Below are 26,214 nucleotides of genomic sequence, written 5' to 3'. Positions count from 1 at the left end.
CCCAGCACTGAGGCTTAGCTCTGTGCCCAACGCAGGATTAACAACCAAATAGTCTGATTCCTTCTAGGGCCAGGAATATCTGGGGTTGGCTAGGCCCTGATGTCTTTATCAGGAAGCTACCTTGGGAATCTGGGAACAGGAGAATGGTCTGGGGAACTCAAGAATGAACAGACTAATGTAGAAGAGAAAGGACAGCAGGGCAGACAGAGGCAAAATGAAAACATCTGAAAAGTGACAGGGCAGAAGGTTGGGAGGGCTGCCGGAATGCAGACAGGAGGGGAAGTGAAGGGAAACAAAGCCAGAATCAGATGATGAAGACAGTACCTCTGGGTCTGGCAGGGCTGGAACTCAGGAAAAAGAACTTTATATATTAAGAGAAGGCTGGCCCCATTACAAGGTTTCAAAGCTGGGGCATTTGGTGTACTTGGAGCCCTTGGGGACCTAAGGCACCAAGATAAAAAAAAGTTTGGTGCAAGAGAGGTGGCCAGCTTTAAACAGTCAAAATAGGTTTCTTTGGCTAGGCGCGGTGGCTCATGCCTGTAATCCCACCACCTTGGGAGGCCGAGACAGGATGATTGCTTGAGGACAGGAATTCAAGACCAGCCTGAGCAACATAGCAAGACTTCGAATCTACAAAAAATTTAAAAATTAGCTGGGTGAGGTGATCTGTGTCTGCAGTCCCAGCTATTTGGGAGACTAAGGCGGGAGGAACACTTGAGCCCACGAGTGTGAGGCTGCAGTGGGCTACAATCGCACCACTGCACTCCAGACTGGGTGACAGAGTGAGACTCTGTCTCCAAAAACAAAACAAAAGATTCCTGATGTCTCAGGCTCAGAGTGGCCTAAAAATAAAAAGAATTCTTACTATGTCTTCATCCTTGTTTCTGTCTGGTCACAGTTTAAATGGTTTGTCTGTCACAATACCTAGAGGACACGCTAAATCTGTATGTGAGAAAGTGTGAGCCCTTAGAATAAAGAGGGTAGAATGTTAACAGTTTCTGAGATTAGGAAGTGCGTGGGGGAATGGGGGCGTGTGTGCAAAAAAAACTCATCTTTTCAAGATTGGTGAGTGGAAGTATCACTTTTTAAAAAGAAAAAAATGGAGGAGGGAAGTTGATTGTAATATAATCACCTTTCTAAGATACTTTCACCTGCGCATATTCTGCATAAATGCATATTTTATACATACTGGTGATGAAAGCATAGATACAATTTTGTATGCTGCCTTTTCACATAACACAGGTATTTTCCACTCCATTCAGTCTTCATAATTGCTTTTACTGGCTGCATACCCGTTTCCTCCCACTGATAGATCCCATGGCTGGTTAGCAGCAGCACTTGTTAGATACCAGGCCACCAGGAGTGCTGCTGATGGCTCCCATTCAGCACTCTCTATGCTAAGTGAACTGTCCTGCAGAAGTTTACAAAGTCAGCTCTGGGAATCCTAGTGCCCAGCCTCAGAGAGGAATACTGCCCAGCAATGAGCTGGCAAGCTGGCCCATTTGACTCACCGTCTCCAGGCATCTCCTGGTTGGATGTAGGGCCCAGGTACCTTAGCACAACCCAGAATAAGGCAGAGAGAGGTGCACAACCCCAGAATGTCAAAGCACACGACTTTTGCTGGCCAGGTTTGCAACTGAGGAGCCTGTCAGAGGCGTGTTGTAAAAATGATGAATGGCTGTCACATTTCCAAGGCTCTGGCTGATTTAGGGAGCTATTGGCAGGCACACCGCTCCCAGCATGTCAGCCAGTTAATTACTTCCAACTTTATCTTACTTGTCAACACTTCTTGACAAATTGGCCATTATCTTTTTATTCTACAACAATGAGCACTGCTCCTTTTCTTGTGATGCCTGCAGGTTCTTCTCCCCCTTTCTTCTTCTTCACATCCAGAGAGAAACAAAGAGCTCTGAGAGAGACTATTAGAAAGAAGCAGCAGTCAGGAAAAGGATGGGGAAAAGGAGCAAAAGGCGTGGGCTGATAGAGTGACTCCAAAGCTAATGTTCATCTCTCTTGACTCAAAACTGAGGTGATATTTTGGGTAAAGTCCTGATTTCTTGGCTTCTGAATGTCCAAGAACTCTGACTCAGTCCATTATGTGGATAAAGTTGGGAAACAAAACTTAAACAAGCTGGCACCTAGTGATCTGGCAGCTTGTAACTCTTCACATTTAATTGTAGAAGCAGATGTGAGCTGGTCTTCCACTCTATTAAGGAGTTGGGCCACAGTGTAGGAATAATGATGCCCATTCTGGGTTCAGGGAAAAGAAAAAACCATGCCTACCTTCTTGGTAATGGATGCCTCATGGAAGAGAACTGTGGCACTCTATAACTGGATTACCAGGATTCACAGCCAGTGAAAAGTCCAGAAATGTTTGGAGAGACCAGTGGTGCCCCTACTGATATCATCACTGCATGAACAGTCAGAGGTGGCCATGAGGCAGAGCCCAGCACCTACTAGATTTCATCAGTTCTAAGACACACATTTTTTTCACACCTTAACATCTCTGAAATTGGGATGCAGCATACAATTCAAGGTTTCAGAGCACTGGGACACAGTGTAACTGCTAGCACTTTCTTTCCCTCCCCCAGTGTTATATAAAAATCAGAAGCAGTTTCTCTAAGTCAGCATAAGAGCAGTCCCATTAAATCTCCAGGTAGTCTGAAGGATAAGCTAGCTTTTGTAGAAGAGTTTAGGGATACCACTGAAATACAGCAAGTTTCTCCCCTTAGAAGGGTCTTGTTTTGTAACAATAGCCCCTCTGTCCTTTTGGCCAGCTTTAGGAGAAACCCCAGAACTCTCCTCTTCTTACAATTCCTCGCTGATGGCGAGGTTTCTCCACTGAAGAGCCTTCCCTGGGGTTCGTAAGACGCTCTGCAAGAGCAAGCTGTTACAGTGACCCTGGGGGAAGTCTTGACAGCAGCTAGAAGTTAATGCATGCTCTACTGATAACTGGTGACAGATGTGGCCTCTTGGGCTGAATCTAAAAGTGCATTTGAAAAAAAAAATGGGGCTACAGCAAAGATACAATCTGCTTCTGCTTCTGCTCTTTTCTCCTACTCTTTGCAGCATGGAGCTTTTCTACAAAAGGCACAGATTCTTATAGGCACACTGGCCCTTCTGAAGTCAGCATGAACATAGAAGTTTGGAATGTGGTTTTTTGTTTGTTTTGAGATAGTGTCTTGTTCTGTTGCCCACGCTGGAGTGCAGTGGTGCAATCATAGCTCACTGCAGCCTCAAACTCCTGGACTCAAGTGATCCTCCTGCCTTGGCCTCCTGAGTAGCTGAGACCACAGGCGCATGCCATCATGCCCCATTAAACTTTTTACAGAGACAAGGTCTTGCTATGTTACCCAGGCTGGTCTTGAACTCCTGGCTTCAAGCAATCCTCCTGTCTTGGCCTCCCAAAGTGCTGGGATTATAGGAGTGAGCCACTGCACCCAGCCTGGAATGTGTTTTGCTGTGAGCAAAACCTCACCTCTGTGGACTGACTGCTTTTTCTTCCAGCAGAGGTACAGAAAAAGAAAAGGACCGCATATCTTTTCTGGAAGCCAGGAAACAACTGTAAAAGCAGGACTCATACTTTCAAGCAGCACAATATTGGCACCCTGGAAACATGTGTTTAGAATTAAGACAAAGAGTGGGTTTTGTTTGCCCATTTAGCCCCTTGCCTGCAGACTGTAAAACCCAGTCACCCTTGCCATTAATTGGTTGCTCAGGCATAACTGGCACAAATCCTCTAACATTCTTAAAGAATGACCAGGCCTGTTTTCCAGTTTGTGGTGCCTAAGTCAGGGTGGAGATGTCTAACCCAAAGAGAAGCTCTGTAGTTCAGAGAACAGCTTGGCGGGGTGGACATGTGATCTTGTCCTGCAACCCCTGACAAGGTCTTGTCTCTAGCTAAGGGTGATTTACTGAAATTGCAATATAATGGACATTTGATTTCCCTTTGGGGACAGATAAGCTTTGTTAGGTTACTGGGGATAAAATATGGGGACTACAGCTGCCCAGAAATAAGGCAGGTTTTTTTTTTTTTTTGACGGAGTCTTGCTCTGTCGCCAGGCTGGAGTGCAGCGGTGCGATCTCGGCTCACTGCAACCTCTACCTCCCGAGTTCAAGCAATTCTCTGGCCTCAGCCTCCCAAGTAGCTGGGACTACAGGAGTGTGCCACCACACCCAGCTAATTTTTGTATTTTTAATAGAGACGGGGTTTCACCACATTGGCCAGGATGGTCTTGATATCTTGACCTTGTAATCTGCCCGTCTTGGCCTCCCAAAGTGCTGGGATTACAGGCATGAGCCACCTTGCCCGCCCGAAATAAGGCAGTTTTTATGGGGACATGTTACGTTCTTCATTTTGTCAACATTAGCTGTTGCATGCAGCCCCTAGGGCCAGTGCAGGTTGAAGTAATCAGACATGTCATTTACACTGGCTTCTGGAATAAACAGGAGAGGGAGAAAACCTGATCTCAGATACTCTGTGGTCCTCTTGCTGATCATCTTCCTAAGTAAAAAAAAAGTGATGAGACACAGCCTGGTGATGTCTAGGAATATGTATACAATATATTATACAATAAGGAAGCTACCTCAAGTTATTGATTTAAAAAATGGGGTCGAAGCCGGATGTAGTGGTGGGCACCTGTAATTCCAGCTACTCGGGAGGCTGAGGCAAGAGAACTGCTTGAATCCGGGAGGCGGAGGTTGCACTGAGCTGAGACCCCACCACTACACTCAAGCCTGGGCGACAGAGCCAGACTCCATCTCAAAATAAATAAACAAGTAAAATAAAAATTAAAAAGAGGGATGAAACAAAGGATCTCAACTCTCCCAGTTTTCACTTTCTTTGATTCTATGACTAAGACCTGAAGAAGGAAAACTGACCCCATGCAGGACAGAATGTGATGCCCTGCAGTGAAGACCTTACCACAGTAAAACACTGGAAACGTCCATGGAGAGAGACTGTAAGTCTTCATAATAGATATTTAGGGGGAAGAGAACCTTCTGTTTGGAATTCATTATTTCATTTGACAAGTTCTAATTTAGTATGCATTTTGTCTTAGGCTTTATGCTAAGTGCTAGATGCTAGAGGTACTGTGGAAAATAAGACAAACATGTTCTTTGCTTTCGCAGAGCTTACAGGTTAGAGAAGTAGATACACAAAAAAGTACAAACCGAGGCCAGGCGCAGTGGCTCACACCTGTAATCCCAGCACTTTGGGAGGCCAAGGCAGGCGGATCACCTGAGGTCAGGAGTTCGAGACCAGCCTGACCGACATGGAGAAACTCCCTCTCTACTAAAAATACAAAATTAGCAAGGCATGGCGGTGCATGACTGTAATCCCAGCTACTCAGGAGGCTGAGGCAAGAGAATTGCTTGAACCTGGGAGGCGGAGGTTGCAGCGAGCTGAGATTGCGCCATTGCACTCCAGCCTGGGCAATAAGAGCGAAACTCCATCTTAAAAAAAAAAAAAAAAAGTACAAACTGAAATAAGTGCTTTTGTGGCAAATACCATGAAGAGAACAGAGTGCTTAGAGAAAAACATGGGGATTTGTGGGGATTTATGTTAGACTAGAGTAGACAGCAAATACTTTTATGATGAGACAACAATTGTGTACTAAATAATACAATACTACTACTTGGTACAATACTACTACTTGATATTTGCTAGACACTGACTATGTGTCAGATACTAGTTCAAGTGTTTTATGTGCATTATCTATTTTTACACAAACATCCTAATTCAAGTATACATAAATATAGGAGAATATAACACCTAAGTGTACAGTTTGATGAATTATCATAAAGTGAAGACACCTTTGTAATTACCACCCAGACCAGAAACAGAACACAACTAGCTGCCAGCAGCTCAGAGGCACTGAGCCCCCTCCCAATCACTGCTCCCCTCTGTGTCCCCAGAGGTCTGTAAACCCTACTCTGACTTCTAACACAATGGGGTTGTTTGCTCAGTTTTTGAGCTTTATTATATAAACATTCAACACTATGTTTGTGACATGCACCCAGGCTGCTGCACGTCGCAACAGCTTTTCCTTTCTATTGCTGAACAGTATTTCACGGTGTGAATATACCACCATTTACCTATCTTACTGCAGATGAACACTTGGATTGTTTTCAGTGTTTGGCTATTACGAGGGGTAGTACGCGGACACTCTTGTCCATGTCTTCTGGAGCATGTGTGCTTGCACTTCTGCTGGAAAATATCTATAGCAGAATTGTTGAGTTACATATAAGGATATGTTTAGCTTTATAAGATACCGACAGATTGTTTTCCAAAGTGGCTTTACCAATTTGCATTTCTACCAATAGGACATGAAAAGCCCAATTGCTTCACAATCTCTGTCAACATTTGCTATTTTCAGCCTTTTCCATTTCAGCCCTTCTGGTTGGTGTGCAGTGGCATTTTATTATGATTTAAATTTTTATTTCCATAATGACTAATGAGATGGGATAGCTTTTCATGTATTTATAAGCCTTTTGGATATCTTTGTGAACTAAGTGCCTGTTCACATCTTTTGTCAATATTTTATTGTTTTCTTTTTGAGACAGAGTCTCTCTATGTTGCCTAGGCTGGTTTCCAACTCTTGGGCTCAAGCAATCCTTCCACCTCAACCTCCCGAGTAGCTCAGACTACAGGTACACACCACTGTACCTGGCTTCTTTTACCAATCTTTTTATTGTGCTACCTTTTTCCTCCTTATTGTTTGATAAGAGTTCTTTATACACTCTGGGTATAATACATATACAATATTGAAGATAATAGAAATATTTCTTGCCTTTCATTCTCTTCATTGTGTCTTCCAATGAACAGAATGACTACTTTTGTTGCATTTCTTAATATTTTCCTTTATGATTGGTGTTTTTTCTATCTTAAGAAATCTTTGCTTATCTTAGGAAGCCACTTAATTTCCTACGTTATCCTCTATAAATTTTATTGTTTTACTGTTCACACTTAAGAGTTTAAATCTCCTGGACTTGAGCTTTTGTGTGTGGTGTGAGGTAATGATCAACAGTCTTTTCTTTCAGAAAAAGGATCACTGAGGGAAAAAAAAAAATTTTCTTCCCCCATAAGGCTACTGAGCTGACTTAGCAGTCCTTTCCTCACCACTCTGTGGTGCTACCTTGTCATAAATCAAGTGTCTATATCACATGGCTTGAGAGGAAAGGAATAAATACATAAATATAAATACACAAAATTAAGTATCTCTATATATGTGGGTCTGTTTCTGGACATTTAATTCTGTTCCATTTGTTCATCCATGTCACTACTGTACTGCCTTACTTACTGCAGCTTTATGATAAATCTTGATATGTAGTAGTGTAACTCTTCCAAATTTATTTTCCTTATCCAAAAATACCTTGGTTATTTAACCCTTTGCTTTATTTAACTCTCATGAAAACCCTGTGGTATGAGATAGTTTTGATTTTTATCTCCATTTCACAGGTTGGCAAACTCAGAGAAGTAATATGTCCATGGCCACACAGCAACCAAGTGCTAGGGAGGGATTAGAATCCAGATTTGTCTGCTTCTAGGCCTAAGAACTCAAGTGCTATATGTACTACCTCCTTAATCCTAATGCCAAATGACCCCGTCAGGGTATTTAATATGAATGCATTACAATTTTAAGAAATTCTCACGTTCTAAATCATTCATTTGCGGTGAAAAAATCTTGTTTGGGCTGTGTGTGGTGGCTCAGGCCTATAATCCTAGCACTTCGGGAGGTTGAGATGGGAAGATCTCTTGAGGCTAGGAGTTCCACACCAGCCTCAACATAGTGAGACTCCGTCTCTACAAAAAAATTTAAAAACAGGCAGGTGTGTTGGTGTGCGCTTGTATTCCCAGCTACTTTGGAGGCTCAGGCAGGAGGACTGCTTCAGCTCACGAGTTCCAGGTTTCAGTAAGCTATATGATTGCACTACAGCACTCCAGGGTGGGTAACAGAATGAGACTATGTCTCTAAAAAAAATAAAAAATAAAAAAAAAATTGTTTGGCAATTACCAAGGCCACTTTCCTGGAGGAACTCAGGAAAACAATGGAACAAGAGGGAAAAACCTCTAGGATTCCTTCCCATGTCTACAGAGGATCAGTCCCGCTCCTCACCTGGGCTCCCCGGGCACGGCCCCCCTCCACCTCTCCAGCTTTAGCTTCTGCTGCCATTCTTCTTCCCCTTGACTCTTGGGCCACACTCGACTACTTACATTCTCCCACTAGTCCAAGTCTTTCACATAGCTGCACCTTTGCTCACAACATCCTCTCCCATTCCTGGCTATTTCCTCCTTTTTCTTTAAAACCTAGGTATCACTTCTCTAGAAGGCCCTCCTTGTCCTCTGTGTCTCCCATCCTAGCATGTCACACTGTCCAAGAGTTCAGCTGTCTAACTAGACTGCCAGACACTGGGCCAGAATTATCGCTGGATTGTGCAACTTGAGTGGAGGCTAACAGAGCTATAAAGTCCTGACAGAAATCAGAGAGACTTTTTTTTTTTTTTTTACTATATTCCATAATTTAAAACTGACTCTGGCCAGGTGTGGTGGCTCATGCCTGTAATCCTAGCACTTTGAGAGGCTGAGGCTGGAGGATCACTTGAGCCCAGGAGTTCGAGACCAGCCCTGGCAACACAGTGAGACCCCCATCACTACAAAAAAAAAAAAAAAAAAAAAGAAAGAAAGAAAGAAAGAAAAAAAGATAGTTGGGTGTGGTGGTGCATACCTGCAGTCCTAGCTACTCGGGAGGCTGAGGTGGATGGATCACTTGAGACTGGGAGGTTGAGGCTGCAATGAGCCATGGTTGCCCCATTGCACTCTAGCCTGAACAGAGTGAAACCCTGTCACAAAACAAAACAAAACAAAACAAAACAAAACAAAACAAAACAAAACAAAACAAAACAAAACAGGACTCTAAGAGAAGGCCTGAGAGAAAAGACTTCTAATAGGTTCAGGACACATTCTTTGATAGAAGTGGCAAATTAGAAAGCTCAGGGAAAAGATGGAAATATCTTCTGTGATGGACTTGGACTTTCAGTTGAGACAGGAATGGGATGGAGTGCTAGAAAGGCAGATATATGGCCGGGCATGATGACTCATGCCTGTAATCCCAGCACTTTGGGAGGCCGAGGCGGGTGGATCAACAGATCAGGAGATCGAGACCATCCTGGCTAACATGGTGAAACCCTGCCTGTACTAAAAAATACAAAAAATTAGCTGGGCATGGTGGCAGGTGCCTGTAGTCCCAGCTACTTGGGAGGCTGAGGCAGGAGAATTGGCGTGAACCCAGGAGGCAGAGCTTGCAGTGAGCCAAGATCGTGCCACTGCACTCCAGCCTGGACGACAGAGCAAGACTCCGTCTCAAAAAAAAAAAAAAAAAAAAAAAGGCAGATATTCAACGGCTGTATAGAGTATGGCAGGCTGCGGTTTTTTCAAAGACTTCAGAAGAAGTGAAATATTCCTTTGAGGTACACAATTAAAACTAACAGCAAGGCAGCTTCTTCTGAGATGTATTCATTCCACAAGCTGAGAGTGGGCAGCAGTCTCTTCAACGGGGCATTTTCAAGCAAATGAGATCTGATGCTCCTCTCTGGATAGAAGGAGAGACCACCCCTAGGTGCTCCCCTGCCCTGTGACCCTCAGATTACCTTGGTGCCAGCCCAAGGCAGTGTGGCCCAAACACTGTGAAGTCTTTTGAGAACCTCCAGGTTGAGTACAACCTCACTGACTTTTTTCATTAAGAACATAAGCTTAATTTTCATAAACATCTTTTCCAGGAGCACCAAGCTAGCCCTCTTTCAACACCAGCAAAATGGAGAAAAGGAAAATCTAAACAGTATCCAACCTAGGTTTTCCAGATTTTGTCAGTTAATTCCCATTTTTAAGGTCACTCTGCTCACTGAAAGGCAGACGAAGGATTTAAAAGCCTCTTTCAGAGAAGGCAATACCATTTTAGTCCTCCACATCCTTCATGGTTTTCTTTACTGGCTTAGCTGTGCTCAAAACAAGGACTTCTTTTTCCTTCATTTAGATATTCAGAATCTAGGACATCGTAAGGTTGTGGATGTTTTAGAAAATAGATAATCTTCTGGCATGAGAAATATCCTTAATTAGCTATTTTTCCTCAAAACTGGAGGGGGGGTGAGTATTGACATTTGGGTAGCTTATGCAATTCAAGAGCTTCTGTCTTCTGTCTTCAAGTATCGCCTTATGTTAGAAATAAGTTTCCAGAAAATAAATGTCAAAGACCAGACACTCATGCGAAAGGCTAGACGCTTCCAATCCAAACTTATGAACCTCCTCCTACCTTTCCTAAAAGGGACTGTTACATGGGGTACAAATATGAATGATTAATTTATTTTCTGCCCACATGTAAGAATCAATTCATAACACTTTCCTGTTTGGGTGAGCTACTGGGAAGAATAAACAAAAGCTGGCTAGAACTCCACAAAGTTCCACTGTTCTTTTGTGCTTTCTCTGCTGCACTGTTACATGAGAGTTCCAAGGCAGCAGGGTCACGTGGGATGCTATACATCAGTGGTCCCCAATCTTTTTGGCACTAGGGACTGGTTTCATGGAAGACAATTTTTCTATGGACCAGGGTGGGGGTGGGGAGATGGGGGATGGTTTTGAGGTAAAACTGTTCCACCTCAGATCTTCAGGCAGTACTTAGATTCTCACAAGGAGCACGCAACCTAGATCCCTCACATGTGCAGTTCACAACAGGGTTCACACTCCTGTGAGGATCTAATGCTGCCACTGATCTGACAGGAGGCAGAGCTCAGGTGGTAATGCTTACTCACCTGCCACTCACCTCCTGCTGTATGGCCCTATTCCTAACAGGCCATGGACAAGTACAGGTCTGCAGCCTGGGGATTAGGGACCCCTGCTATACATGACTGTATGGTACATAGCACTTCTGTGGCATGTGGTTTAAGCTCAGTGTCATTTGATGGCCAGGAGATCCACTTGAAAATCCCTATTTTTAGCAGACCTTGTAGGATGCCAACATTTGGGGCCAGATTCTCGTTACTGAAATGAATGCTATGGAGCTAAGGCTGCGGTGCCCAGCTGGGCTAGACATTTGCAAAAAGAGAGCAGACTGGCAGACAGTGCCAATTCTCAACAGAATCTTTTGATTAGAATGCCAAGTTGCTATAAGGGTATCAGTAACATCCTCACCCTTTAGCAGGCAAAGGAGGCTGGGTATGTGAGAAAACAAACTCTGATCCACCTGATCCTCTACTGCTTTTTGATTCTGAGAAAAAAAAATTGTTCAGTAACTCCAGCTGCCTGAACAGAAATTACTTTCTGAGGAGCTAGAAGCCCTGATTGGAAAAGAGCTCTGGGGGATTATGGCATGGGAGGAGAGCTGTCAGGCATCAGGCTTATGTGGGAAGGACCCACGCTGACTACAACAGTACAAGTAACTGCTTGAGTGGCTCCATAACATGGAAATGGCAATCGTATGTTCCAAAGACAGAGTTACTGTTTTAAGGACAGAGGAACCTTTGTATAGATTCTTAGTGAAAAGCTTATTTTAAGGATGTTTGCTGAAACTCCATGTTTTTCACATTTGTTTTCAAAAGAGCATTGTCCTTCATATATAGTACATGAAAAATTACAATATTCATGTTTTTTAGATACAAAGTCATATACAAATAGAGGAAGAATAAATTCAAATTGCAAACCATACCAGCAAAGAAAGAGGGAAATGAGACTCTAGATATGGATTTATTAGGTGACAGGGATTCTTTTCTCTATATTTTAATATATTTTCCAAGTTTTGAACCACGGGCTAAGGATGGGCCTGTTCTCTGTCCTGCCTAGAAACTGACAGAAGCATGGGTGACCAATCCCAGACATGCTTGGCACTGCTGAGTTTTCATCTCTGTTGTAATCTTCTGACACCTCCTTGCAAAATATCAAGTGTTATATGCTAATACTGGCCCTCTCTTTGTTGAAGGAGAAAGCATGTAAAAAGACAACTGTCCAAACCCTGTGGCTACAAAGTCTTTTTTTGGCTTCCTAAGAGATTTACTCTATTCTTCTATTTCTAGAACTTTTCTAAGTTGGAAGATTTCAAATGTGAGATAGTGTTAGATCCAGGTTGAGTAAGGATTTTATAAAATACTAAATAATGATCAGAGATGGGAATAATCAGCCTAGATAAAAGCATATTCAGCAGGATGTCAAAATATACCAGATCCTCATATAAACAGCATGGATTACATTAACAGGCCTCCCTGGGTGAGTAGCGTCTCTTTTGCCTACCTTACGCTCACCCCATGGTTATATAACCTTTTGAACGGAATTTGGAAATTCCTCTGACCCTGCCCTGCTTGCTGATAGAGTTGAGCCAGTGGCTGGCAGGGGCATAATCTAATAGGCGAAACTGGAAACACACAAATTCACAGTCCTCTTTTCTCAGCCCAGAGACTGTACAGGCAAGGAAAGAAAGACTCGCCCCATCTCCCTCCTCCCCTCCTCTGGCCTAAGTTGCCGCTGACTTCACCCAACAGGCACCTGACCCTCCCAGATGAGCTGGGAGGGGCTAAAGCCTGGTGCAGCCATGGTAGGGGTGGAGGTACAGGCAGCAAACAATATTTAAGATGCTGACTTGTGGAGCATTCGGGCTTGGGAAGGAAAGCTATAGGCTACCCATTCAGCTCCCCTGTCAGAGACTCAAGTTTTGAGAAAGGCTAGCAAAGAGCAAGGAAAGAGAGAAAACGACAAAGTGGCGAGGCCCTCAGAGTGAAAGCGTAAGGTTCAGTCAGCCTGCTGCAGCTTTGCAGACCTCAGCTGGGCATCTCCAGACTCCCCTGAAGGAAGAGCCTTCCTCACCCAAACCCACAAAAGATGCTGAAAAAGCCTCTCTCAGCTGTGACCTGGCTCTGCATTTTCATCGTGGCCTTTGTCAGCCACCCAGCGTGGCTGCAGAAGCTCTCTAAGCGCAAGACACCAGCACAGCCACAGCTCAAAGCGGCCAACTGCTGTGAGGAGGTGAAGGAGCTCAAGGCCCAAGTTGCCAACCTTAGCAGCCTGCTGAGTGAACTGAACAAGAAGCAGGAGAGGGACTGGGTCAGCGTGGTCATGCAGGTGATGGAGCTGGAGAGCAACAGCAAGCGCATGGAGTCGCGGCTCACAGATGCTGAGAGCAAGTACTCCGAGATGAACAACCAAATCGACATCATGCAGCTGCAGGCAGCGCAGACGGTCACTCAGACCTCCGCAGGTAAGGAGACCAGTCCCCTGAGGGAGCGTGGAGTGCCTCCCCATCTACAGCACTGCTTCTACATATCCTGGTCATCAGAACCACTACTGGGGCCTCTTTTGGGGGTATACTTTCCCTTTAGTAAAGGCTTATGCAGTATTTCCTTTGACTTCTAATGCTATGTAAGTTTACCTAACACCTTCACGGGTCCCTTTTATCCACACAGTGTTTCAGCCTACCATCTTGGAGTGCTGAGATACTACATGGTTTGCCCAAAGTCACCCAGCAAGTCTTAGAAGCAGGGTTCAAGTCTTCCTGATTGGTGTAGCTCTGCTACTTCCTCACCAAGAGCTGACAGGCTATATCTCAAGAAATTCCAAGGAAGCACCAAACTGTAACAGCTGTTCCTCTGGAAGCAAAGTTTTGCCAGAAACAGTTCTCTGGTGTTCCTAAGATTTACCAGGAATGAGCATTAATGGAATTTTGTGTCCTCTCTCTGTAAACATAACTCTTCTCATTGGCTCAGAGTTAAGTGTAGAGACACATAACCATGTGAAGAGTCCCTTTGTGTTCAGGAAGGATGCGGCTCCTTAAGGTTCCTCAATTGTGATACGTCTATTTTTTTCCATGGTCTTAAATGAATTTCTCCGAATACAGGATTTTTTAAATGCAATGCTGAAATATAGACTTAACAGGCCAAAAATAAGATAAATTTAATCTTTCTTTTGCAAAATAACTTTTATTTCTGGTTAGCTCAGCTCAGGTGGGCCAACAAGAATTTACGGTTTAGAGATAAAAATTTGGTTTTCTGAAATTATCAGGAAAATATTAGTTGTAAGGAGCATATCCTATAGACATGTCATTTCTTGCTGATATAAAAACCATTGGTCCCATTATAAACTACATGAAGAACAAAGACATGATCAGCTTCTACTGACTAAGTCAATGGTTAACCTCAGCTCAAATTAAGAAAAAGTTTTAACATGAAACCAAGCTTGAAAATCCTGTTACCTGAACCAACATGTATCAATCACTTTCTAAGCATGGACTTCCGGGCCCTCAGTTTGGGATTAGAAAGGTATTCTCAGGCCATTTTCCAGACAAGTGAGTCCTGATTTGGTCTGTGAGATGAAACCAGACATGTGGAAGACCAGGCCAGACAGAGGAATCTGACCGTGCCACTTCCTGCTCATCCAAACAGGAGGCTTTCTCACCATCCTGCAAGGAGGTTCTTGGGGTCAAGTGCAGCTCTCCCACCAGGTCTCTTGCTCTTCTTGCCCAGGACATCATTCCTTATTTTTCTTCTCTATGACCAAGTTCTCAGTTACCCTTATATTCTATAAGTAGGTAGTCCCTTAGAGGAAGCAGTAAGTTGGTGCTTTCACCACTAAGAGGAAATGAAGAATAGTGATGGCGAAGGCACACGTACTCTACCTCCCTTTCCCAAGGTGCTCTGCAAGAGAACCTATGTGCCTCAGACAACTCCCATCTGCCATCTTGGTGCTCCTCTCTAAGGTCCCAGTGCAGTGGTCACCAAGAAAAGCACCCCGAGACATAGCAGGCAGGAAGCTTCTCTTGGATAGTAAGGGCCGCAGTCTCTGAATCCTATCAGAAAAGGCTGTCTCTTCCACTATGCTCTTTGATATTTAGAATACAGAGCTTAAATCCTGCATAAAGTAGCAGCTCCATGGCCCTAGAGTAAAAAAACTGGCCAGTCTGATGCTCTCATTTCATTGTTTTAACAAAACTTCTGGGAGGAAGGCCTCAAAGGTTCTTCTGAGTGTTTTGAGGTGCTAGCTGGATGGAAGGGGAAAATATGTGATAATAAAATCTATCTCCCTTAATTATGGTCTCAGGTGGCAGTAGCCACCACCTCTGAACAACAACAAAAACAACCAGCCAGGAAACATCAACAAAACCAGACTCTATGAGATATTCATGACTGATTTGTTATAGCGGCGGCTGTCTAAGAAGTCTGAATCTATCTGACAGGAGTATCTGTTACGTGGCCCTCATACACTGTAACATTTCTAGAATTCATGGCCCAGCTATAGCAGAATAATTTATTTCAGAGTTAACCTGAAACCACCTGTTGGAACGTCCCACTAATGCTATCCAGGTGAAGGGCTTCCCTACCCCTCTGCTCCACCGCTAGTAAAGCCAAAATACACCCCCTCTGGATCTCCCCATATCCACCTCTCCCAAATGCAGACACTGATGGGTAATTAACACCACTGGGAATCCCAGGGTAGAAATAAAGGCTCAGTCTCTAAACACTCAACTCAGATGGAGCCACTGGGTCTAAATGCTCACCCTGTGGTTTGTTCTCTTGTAGATGCCATCTACGACTGCTCTTCCCTCTACCAGAAGAACTACCGCATCTCTGGAGTGTATAAGCTTCCTCCTGATGACTTCCTGGGCAGCCCTGAACTGGAGGTGAGGTCATTACAGTCACTGGCCATGCCCTAATACCTGTCCTTCACCCCCTCAAGGGGACTACAACAACAGGGCCATTCACAGTTTAAAGAAAGGAAAATTCGGCTGGGCGCAGTGGCTCACACCTGTAATCCCAGCACTATGGGAGGCCGAGGCAGGTGGATCACTTCAGGTTAGGAGTTTAAGACCAGCCTGGCCAACATGGTGAAACCCTGTCTCTACTAAAAATACAAAAAAATTAGCCAGGCATGGTGGCGGGCGCCTGTAATCCCTGCTACACAGGAGGATCGCTTGAACTCAGGAGGCAGAGGTTGCAGTGAGCCGAGATCACGCCACTGCACTATAATCTGGGAGACAAAGTGAGACTCCATTTCAATTAAAAAAAAAAAAAAAAAAAGGAAAACTCAAACACAAGCAAACACACCAAACACCACAGAGCTATGCAAACACTCAGTTTATGCCCTGCACTCCAAACCCAGGCATCTGTTTGGCCCCTTCAAATCATTATCAGTCAAACACCAAGCCTTCTAACATAGATCAGATCATTCTTATAACCACCACATAACTTAGTTTAAATCTCTTGCCATGTCCTAGAACAGCTATTCCTTGGGGGAGGAGAAAAGAAAACACGAAGGCAGCATCAAAAGTATCTGGATTTTCACCCAGGCATGGTGGCTCACACCTGTAATCCCAAGTTTTTTGGGAGGTGAGGTGGGCGGAACAATCACCTGAGGTCAGGACTTTGAGACCAGCCTGGCCAACATGCTGAAACCCAGTCTCTACTAAAAATACAAAAATTAGCCCGGTGTGGTGACAGGCACTCTGGTCCCAGCTACTAGGGAGGCAGGAGAATCACTGAAACTCAGGAGGTGGAGGTTGCAGTGAGCCGAGATTGCACCACTGTACTCTAGCCTGGGCAACAAGAGTGAAATTCTGCCTCAAAAAAAAAAAAAGTATCTGGATTTTTCCCTCCAAGCTTCATGTGCACTCACCCCCGGGCCCAATTTGCATCATTCTTCCAGAGCAATGCACCACCCACCCCAGCTCACCAGCAGTGGGGCAGCATCACTGCCCGAGTGAGCCAGTGTGACTGTGGGAGTGCACACATCTACTGGCTCTGCAGGGACAGGAACAGGTTGGGAAGCCTGCCCTCTTGCTCCTGCCTTCTGCCCCTGCAAGTCCCTCACCAGAGTATCCCCTCTGCTTCAGGTGTTCTGTGACATGGAGACTTCAGGCGGAGGCTGGACCATCATCCAGAGACGAAAAAGTGGCCTTGTCTCCTTCTACCGGGACTGGAAGCAGTACAAGCAGGGCTTTGGCAGCATCCGTGGGGACTTCTGGCTGGGGAACGAACACATCCACCGGCTCTCCAGACAGCCAACCCGGCTGCGTGTAGAGATGGAGGTAAGCACAAGGCCAGGGGCCCCATGACTGGACCAGTGCCACTACACATGACCGCGTACAACTCCGGGAGTGCCATTCCTATTCCGATTCAAGACAAATCTGTATATTTATTGTGATGGTTTTCCTGCAAGTTGTAATGGAGTTGAGGAAAAATAGGTATTTTTCCTTTCTGCAACCCCCCAAACCCCCGACAAAAGTGGGGCTGCAGGTGGGACAGGAAGAGGCCAGACCCAGGCCAGAGTAGAGCAAATTCAACAGTCAGCTGTGCCGAACACTAGTCTCTGCTCTGGCCGAGCATGAGGTCCTTTAGGTGCAAATCTTACTGATACTGTTTGGGGACCCTTGCTGAAGGTCTGAAAGCACTCACTATATCCTCATGTTTCTCTTACAGCAGCTCTGTGTGGGATTCAGCAAAAACATAGCTGCACCTTATAAGCAGGAAAGTGAGGAATATAGAAAAAGAGACTAATCAAGGCCATATGGTGAATCAGGAAAGAAGTTCGAGCCTTGTTTTCTGATTCCCAGGTTAACACAGTAAACTGGAGGTAAACAAGTAATAAAGTCTTATTAGATTCACACCTATAAAAAGATGTTTGGCTACGGGACTGTCAGGAGAGAAGGGGTATAGAGACAGCATGAAATGGAGCCTGCTGCACTTTCTTTAAGGCTCTGCTCCTCCTGACAGGACTGGGAGGGCAACCTGCGCTACGCTGAGTATAGCCACTTTGTTTTGGGCAATGAACTCAACAGCTATCGCCTCTTCCTGGGGAACTACACTGGCAATGTGGGGAACGACGCCCTCCAGTATCATAACAACACAGCCTTCAGCACCAAGGACAAGGACAATGACAACTGCTTGGACAAGTGTGCACAGCTCCGCAAAGGTGAGATTTGGGGGGACCGGAAAGGAGAAGTTCAGGTACAAGCTCATAATCCCACTTGAGGAGAAAGAGTGAATTATAACTGTACAGTTGATATTCCGGTTTTGGTATTCTTTCTGACGCTGGCTCTAACTCCTTACCTGATGCCTGGTCTGTCACAGTCAACTTACTAGCACTGGGTCTGTTTCTCATGCCAGGTGGCTACTGGTACAACTGCTGCACAGACTCCAACCTCAATGGAGTGTACTACCGCCTGGGTGAGCACAATAAGCACCTGGATGGCATCACCTGGTACGGCTGGCATGGATCTACCTACTCCCTCAAACGGGTGGAGATGAAAATCCGCCCGGAAGACTTCAAGCCTTAAAAGGAGGCTGCCGTGGAGCACGGATACAGAAACTGAGACACGTGGAGACTGGATGAGGGCAGATGAGGACAGGAAGAGAGTGTTAGAAAGGGTAGGACTGAGAAACAGCCTATAATCTCCAAAGAAAGAATAAGTCTCCAAGGAGCACAAAAAAATCATATGTACCAAGGATGTTACAGTAAACAGGATGAACTATTTAAACCCACTGGGTCCTGCCACATCCTTCTCAAGGTGGTAGACTGAGTGGGGTCTCTCTGCCCAAGATCCCTGACATAGCAGTAGCTTGTCTTTTCCACATGATTTGTCTGTGAAAGAAAATAATTTTGAGATCGTTTTATCTATTTTCTCTAAGGCTTAGGCTATGTGAGGGCAAAATACAAATCCCTTTGCTAAAAAGAACCATATTATTTTGATTCTCAAAGGATAGGCCTTTGAGTGTTAGAGAAAGGAGTGAAGGAGGCAGGTGGGAAATGGTATTTCTATTTTTAAATCCAGTGAAATTATCTTGAGTCTACACATTATTTTTAAAACACAAAAATTGTTCGGCTGGAACTGACCCAGGCTGGACTTGCGGGGAGGAAACTCTAGGGCACTGCATCTGGCGATCAGACTCTGAGCACTGCCCCTGCTCGCCTTGGTCATGTACAGCACTGAAAGGAATGAAGCACCAGCAGGAGGTGGACAGAGTCTCTCATGGATGCTGGCACAAAACTGCCTTAAAATATTCATAGTTAATACAGGTATATCTATTTTTATTTACTTTGTAAGAAACAAGCTCAAGGAGCTTCCTTTTAAATTTTGTCTGTAGGAAATGGTTGAAAACTGAAGGTAGATGGTGTTATAGTTAATAATAAATGCTGTAAATAAGCATCTCACTTTGTAAAAATAAAATATTGTGGTTCTGTTTTAAACATTCAACGTTTCTTTTCCTTCTACAATAAACACTTTCAAAACGTGAGTATCTTCTTTTTAAATTCTTACCATTACCACTTACAGCAGGATAAAAAGTTAAAGTTAAATCAGAGGGTGAGCAGTGACAGAGGCCCGGGGTTTGTTTTGGTGTTCAGGGCAACCAAGCGGAGAGCAGAAGCCAAAAGGGAACAGGTAAGGGACAAAAGGGCAGCAACCAGGACAATTCTTCATAAAGGGGATTACACGTCTGGGGCTGGGCAGTGAAGGCACCCAGCCTTATCAGACCCTCTATTCTACTTAGGATAGAGAAGCAAAAACAGGCCAGCAGACCTTACCCTAATGCTCGGGGCTAACCAAGTAAAAGTGGTGTGTGTGCGCTTTCTAACAAATAACCACTCAATCCTCTGTCCCCAAGAAAGCAAATATATTTACTGATATGTGAGCTTTAAGGAGATGGGGGTAGTTTATACTATCTCAGTGTTAGCCCTGATTTGGGATTACATCTCGGATTTAATTTGCCCTGTAGCAGATAGGTTAAAAAAGTCAATAGGTTGCAAGACGGATTGAACTAGTAGCAAGAGAACAATACTGTCAACAGAACACAGTTTTTTAAAGCAAAGACAAAAAAATAAGAAATAGCTGCACGCGGTGGCTCACGCCTGTAATCCCAGCACTTTAGGAGGCCGAGGCGGGTGGATCACGAGGTCAAGAGAGCGAGACCATCCTGGCCAACATGGTGAAACCCCCTTTCTACTAAAAATACAAAAATTAGCTGGGCATGGTGGCATGCGCCTGTAGTCCCAGCTACTTAGGAAGCTGAGGCAGGAGAATCGCTTGAATCTAGGAGGTGGAGGTTGCAGTGAGCCAAGATTGTGCCATTGCACTCCAGCCTGGAGACAGAGCGAGACTCCATCTAAAAAAAAAAAAAAAAAAAAAAAAAAGAAAAGAAAAGAAATAGCTGAACAAAGATGTTTTTGTGTAGGGCTACCCTAATTGTTTCAAAAAGAATTTAGGGAAGTTGACTCAAATGTATATACTAAAATAAGCTCTGAAAAAGCAGACAAATTGGTGAAGGGAAAATAAGAGTAGGAAAAATAAAACAAAGCCTGTGGGGGTTGGGGGAGGGTTAGTAGTAAAAACAGGTAAGATGTCTGGAATTTGTTGGAGGTAGACCAGGAATTTAGCTTCAAGCTCTCTAGCAGCTACTGTGAGGAAGGAATTCAATCCCTTACTGCAAAGCGATGTCTCCAAGGCCAGATCCAAGTAGTGGCTCAGGGACATAAAACCAACAGTGGGAAAAGACCCCTGAGAAGAATTTCCATGAGGCTCACCCACAGAACTAGGGGTAGTGCTATGAGCAACTTTGTCTAAGGCTGTTTCTTAAAACTTCCTTCAGTAAAGACGACAGTATACCACCACAACCGGGCTTAGGAAAAGCAGCTTTACAAAATCAGAAGTAAAAACTGCAATTGGAAGCAAAAAAAGAAAGGTGATGGGAAGACACAGGAGACCGGCAGAAGGGAGGCAGAAATGCAAGCTGAGCTGACTTAGCTGAGGACACCCAAAGAGCCGAGCACACTGGCTTTCCCCAGAAACAGCATTCATTCATTCACTCATTCATTCATTTCTTTATTGAGACAGAATCTCGCTGTCATCCAGGCTAGAGTACAGTGACGCAATCTTGGCTCATTGCAACCTCCACCTCCCAGGTTCAAGCAATTCTCCTGCCTCAGCCTCTCAAGTAGCTGGGAATACAGATGTGCGCCACCACACCCAGCTAATTTTTGTATTTTTAGTAGAGATGGGTGTTTCACCATGTTGGCCAGGCTGGTCTCGAACTCCTGACATCAAGTGATCCACCCACCTTGGCCTCCCAGAGTGCTGGGATTACAGGTGTGAACTACCCTGCCCGGCCTGGAACAGCGTTTTAAACAAAGGACAAGATCAATCTCCAGGGAATTCTGAGGATTTACTTTCAATTATATTTGCTTACAAAGCTAAATAACCTTCTAGAGCACTTTTCCAGGCCTCTGACTATATTTTTCTGCTACAAATCTGCATAACTTTAAGTTTTTATGATTGTATCAAATATGCAGAAAAATTAAGGGTGGAATTGGGAAGGTTTCAAATAGGTCTCAAACAGGTGAGCAAGGAAATTAATATGCAAAATGAGTTATCTGACCTTAAAGTGATCATACTTAGTTACCGTATTTTCTATGAGCTATCAAGTGACAGCACATTACCTAACCCAGAGATGGAAGGAAGAAAGTGGATTTTCACATTTACTGTGCCTGATGTGAAACTGAAGCATGCCTCAGAGGACGGCATGTTTTTAATTATTCCTACATGGTATTTCAGAAATCAACATTTTCTCCAAGTCCAATTTATTTGGGCAAAAACAGGATTCTATTTCTATCTTTTCGCTAACTTTTTAAAGTGTTAAAGGAACTCTTTTAAATATCTTCTCAAAAGCACAGCTAGGAAAGGACTTGGCTATTTGATTACCCTCTCAAACAAAGGAGGCTCTATCCTCCTTTGATAGAGCCACACAGCAGGCTCTATCAGCCATGGTGAAGGAACTTATTAGCCAGATGATTTTTTCTAAACTATCTGCAGTGAAATGACCGACCATTTAGCATTCACATGAAGATAATGAGATCCCAAAGTTGATATTCTCTGATAATCATTAGGGGAAGTGAATGGTTTTTTAGGAGCTGGAGCTAATGTTTCGTGCTGCTTGTAATTTCCTAACAGCAGAAAATTTATTAAACGAACTATTTTTTCCATACCCAGAAGACTGAAAACTGTCTTAACAGAGGAGCGAACATAACCACATCAGAGAAAAGACCATTAGATTTCAGATTATGCTCTGCCTTTTATATTCACAAAACACCAGAGGAGGAAGATGCAGGCATCAATAGATTTAGTTGATAAAACCCCACTGTGCCCTTGGGTACCCTCTGAAGCCCAGGAACCAGCACATTCTACTCCAGCTCTAGACAGCGCTATCTAACCCAGACATAAAACCTATCTTCCTAGGCTGCCATGGCCACAGAATTGCTTCTCAACTAAATTTCACTGGAACAAGAAAGGACAGGTTGGAAAACAACAGGAGCCCAGGTGATAAGGGTCAACAGAAACGACAATCATGGCTAGATTCCTGGGGAGAGCCATCTGCAACAACATGTCATTTAAACATGCTGGCCAGACCCAGAGGCAGATTTCACAGAGCAGAAGTCTTCAAGTGACTCCAGTGAAGTGGCACCAGGCAGTGGGAGAAGAGAGGTCATTTTGCATGAAGGCAGCAATTAAAAAGGGTTTATGGCCTACCTGATGAGAGATTCTAGAATGGCAGGGGTGGGGCCTTTCTGGAACTCCAGTTCTTTGTAGTGTAGTGCTTTGGCATATGCTCGGCACTTGGCAGCTCTCTCACCCAGCAGAACAATGCCATTGTCATCTCTCAGTGGCAGGGGGCCCTGGAGGAGAGCAAAACCTCACAGCATAGGAAAATGGCAGATGGGGCACAAACAAGAGAAGGCTGTGTGGATGCTTCTCTCCTCCCACCAGCTGGTTCCCTGTCAGCCTCCATCTGGACAATGGGGAAAAGTCTCACCTTGTCACTGTGTTCCATGAATTCAGCCAAGTTTAAGAGGGTCTGTGTGACTTCAGCGATGTCTTGTGAGGTGAGGGCCAACTCGATGCTTCTGATGAGCTCATCCTGTTGATCTTCATTCAGTTCAGACCAGCAGGACACAAATGCAGCATTGAAGAGATCCCTGAAGGCAGAGAAGGTGGAAAATGGAGAGACCTCCCGTGCCTCTGCCTGCTGCCTCAAAGTCACACCTATCAATTCGCTTTTGGCATCACTGATTTTGGTTATACAGACCAGTGCTATACAGACCAGTGCTGTCCAAGAGAATTTTCCTGTCCAATATGGTAGCCAGTGATCACTAAAGCACTTGAACTGTGGCAAGTGTGGCCAAGGAACTGAATTTTACATTTTATTTATTTTTAATTAACCACATATGGCTAGTGTCTACTGAATTTTACACTGCAGGTACAGACATTGTGATATTCAGGGACTTGGGGGGCGAGTGGCAGGGCGGGGAGAAGAGCAGAGCAAAGTGACTTTTCTCCAAAGGAATATTTCTTGGCAGTTTTTGCATTATTTCTCTTCACTGGAGGAAATGGGAAATGAACAGTATAGGGACTTCTAACATAGAGGTTGGCATTAACAAATGCAGAAAATAATAATCATTAAATGATTCTTGGGATGTTTCTGGGACAATGTCTAAATTCTTAAGGTCAGAAATGTCAAAGGCAGCATCTGCAATTGCTTTCAAAATATAACCAGAATCCTTAGTTGGATGGTCATAAAAAAATGACAACAGGACTAGAAGCATTAGCAAATAGGATCCAAATCCTTAAGTTCTAAAAGATTTTCTAAGCCAACAGTTGGGGCCTCACAAAGACGTGGAACCAGAGGTTCCATTTCAAAGATTACTATGACTATTTTACATTACCACAGTACCACATGATGGACACATTTGCCATCCCTTACATCTAACATTAATTCTGTCCTCCCCACTGTTCTGGTGACTGTGCGGGGAAGGAAATGGGAAAAAACAGGATATACCTACAATGGATAGATTTAGCATTTGATGCCTCTATACCTATTTTCTGTTACATATTAACAGGTTAAGTTAGACCAATGTGTATAATTTTGGAATTTGATAGAAAAAACAAAATTTGAAATCCAAAGGATCAAATGAAGACCAAAAAAAGTCTGTTATAAATTTAAAAATAAGGCCGGGCGTGGTGGCTCACACCTGTAATCCCAGTACTTTGGGGGGCTGAGGCAGGCGGATCACAAGGTCAGGAGATCGAGACCATCCTGGCTAACATGATGAAACCCCGTCTCTACTAAAAATAGAAAAAATTAGCCAGGCGCGGTGGTGGTGGCCTGTAGTCCCAGCTACTCAGGAGGCTGAGGCAGGAGAATGGCTTGAACCTGGGAGGCGGAGTTTGCAGTGAGCCAAGATCACACCACTGCACTCCAGCCTGGGCAACAGAGCGAGACTCTGTTTCAAAAAAAAAAAAAAAAAATTTAAAAGTAAGTTTTCAGAGCCAGGTAATTACAGTTGCTGGTCATCCTGGTGACTTGGGAGGCTGAGGCAGGAGGATCTCTTGAGATTAGCAGTTCAAGACCAGCCAGGGCAATAACCAAGACCTTCATCTCTAAAATCATAAAAAAAGTTTTCCTGATCTAGGTCAGAGGCCACATTGGATCTTGAATGAACGTATTTGGGACTAAGGGGATAAAAACATTGTGTATATCACAAGCCTCTCATGGATAACACTGTGCTCAGAGGTGACTGGAGAGAAAAGAGGAATAATAAATACATCAGCTGAGTACATGATATCTCCACACTACGGAAACAGGGAAGTCCTAGAAACTATTTTAAAGCATTAAAAAATACTTGAAAGAAATTAGAGGATGCAAATCATGGCATCAAACCAACAGTCTAGGGGCCATCACTACTGCTAAATATATATCATAACAGCAAACCAGCTGCTGACAAAAATGAAGTGAAATGCCTTGCTTTCTGCTTCTTGCCAATGCGAAGGGCTGCTTATTAATTAAATCACCATTTTATGCCTCATTATAAATAATTAATATCCAATGCAGAAAAATTTAAGAAATAAAGAAGAGAATAAAAAAGAAAATAATCACTCCTTAAGCCTTCCCTAAAGATAACCATTGCTATATTACTTTCTAATCTTTATCCTATTCACATTTATTTTAATTTTCAATTTTGTACTCCATTTTATTTACTTACATTATATTATAAATCTTTCACATGCATTAAAAGTTTTATAAACCAAAAAAAATTTTTTTTGAGATGCAGTCTTGCTCTGCCATCTAGGCTGGAATGCAGGGGCACGATTGTGGCTCTCTGCAGCCTCTAAACTCCTGGACTCAAGCAATCCCCCCGCCTTAGCCTCCTGAGTAGCTAGGATTACAGCTTCATGCCACCACGCTTGGCTAATTTTTTATTTTTGTAGAGATAGAGTCTCGCTAGGTTGCCCAGGCTGGTCTTGAACTCTTGGCCTCAAGTGATCCTCCTGTCTCAGCGTCCTAGAGTGCTGAGATTATAGGCAGGAGCCACAATGCCCAGCCTGTAAACCAAATTTTAAATGGCTGTTTAAGATTTACTATTTAGGCCGGGCACAGTGGCTCATGCCTGTAATCCCAGCACTCTGGGAGGCCGAGGTGGGCAGATTGCGAGGTCAGGAGATCGAGACCATCCTGGCTAACATGGTGAAACCCCATCTCTACTAAAAGTACAAAAAATTGGCCAGGTGTGGTGGCATGCACCTGTAGTCCCAGCTCGTTGGGAGGCTGAGGCAGGAGAATGGCTTGAACCCGGGAAGCAGAGGTTGCGGTGAGCCAAGATCGCGCCACTGCACTCCAGCCTGGGAAACAGAGCAAAACTCCGTCTCAAAAAAAAAAAAAAAAGATTTACTATTTAAAACAATATTTTTTTTGGCGGGGTTGAGGGATGAGAAATTACCTGATAGGTACGATGTACACTATTATTCAGGTGATGGTTCTACGAAAAGCCCAGACTTCACCACTATGCAACATATCCATGTAACAAACCTGCACCTGTACTCCAAAATCTATAAAAATTTTTAAAAATTAAAAAAAAAATGGTGATGACTCATGCCTATAAATCACGGCACTTTTGGAGGCTGAGGCAGGATGACTGCTTGAGTCCAGGAGTTTGAGATCAGCCTGGGCAACATAGTGAGACCTCGTCTCTACAAAAAATAAAATTAGCTGGGCCTGGTGCGTGTCTGCAGTCCCAGCTACTCAGGAGGCTGACGTGGGAGGATCACTTGAGCCCAGGAGGTTGAGGCTGCAGTGAGCCGAGATTGTCCCACTGCACTCCAGCCCGGGCAGCAGAGACCCTGTTTCCAAAACAAAAACAAAAAC

At 44.1% G+C, this 26,214-nt stretch overlaps 2 protein-coding genes across 3 annotated transcripts in view; one reads left to right on the top strand and one right to left on the bottom strand.

The window, feature by feature from the left end:
• The window catches only part of MTOR (mechanistic target of rapamycin kinase), a 157,416-nt gene that overhangs the window by 70,919 nt on the left and 60,283 nt on the right, over nucleotides 1-26,214 (bottom strand). For both annotated transcript variants that reach the window (XM_003822083.6, XM_008975614.5), the window contains exons 27-28: nucleotides 22,828-22,990; nucleotides 22,545-22,690 (exon numbers count right to left, since the gene is read on the bottom strand). In XM_003822083.6, coding sequence (XP_003822131.1) covers nucleotides 22,545-22,690; nucleotides 22,828-22,990 — 309 coding nt within the window. The remainder of the gene's footprint in view (nucleotides 1-22,544; nucleotides 22,691-22,827; nucleotides 22,991-26,214) is intronic.
• Nucleotides 5,127-20,353, top strand: ANGPTL7 (angiopoietin like 7). Its single transcript, XM_003822085.5, has 5 exons — nucleotides 5,127-13,235; nucleotides 15,550-15,650; nucleotides 16,860-17,054; nucleotides 17,740-17,938; nucleotides 18,133-20,353. Exons 1-5 carry the CDS (start codon nucleotides 12,860-12,862, stop codon nucleotides 18,300-18,302), a joined length of 1,041 nt encoding a protein of 346 aa, XP_003822133.1. The 5' UTR covers nucleotides 5,127-12,859; the 3' UTR covers nucleotides 18,303-20,353.

Source organism: Pan paniscus, chromosome 1 (assembly GCF_029289425.2).
Source record: "Pan paniscus chromosome 1, NHGRI_mPanPan1-v2.0_pri, whole genome shotgun sequence".
NCBI lineage: Eukaryota > Metazoa > Chordata > Mammalia > Primates > Hominidae > Pan > Pan paniscus.
Note: the sequence above shows the minus strand (reverse complement) of the source record. Positions and strands in the feature narration are given on the sequence as shown.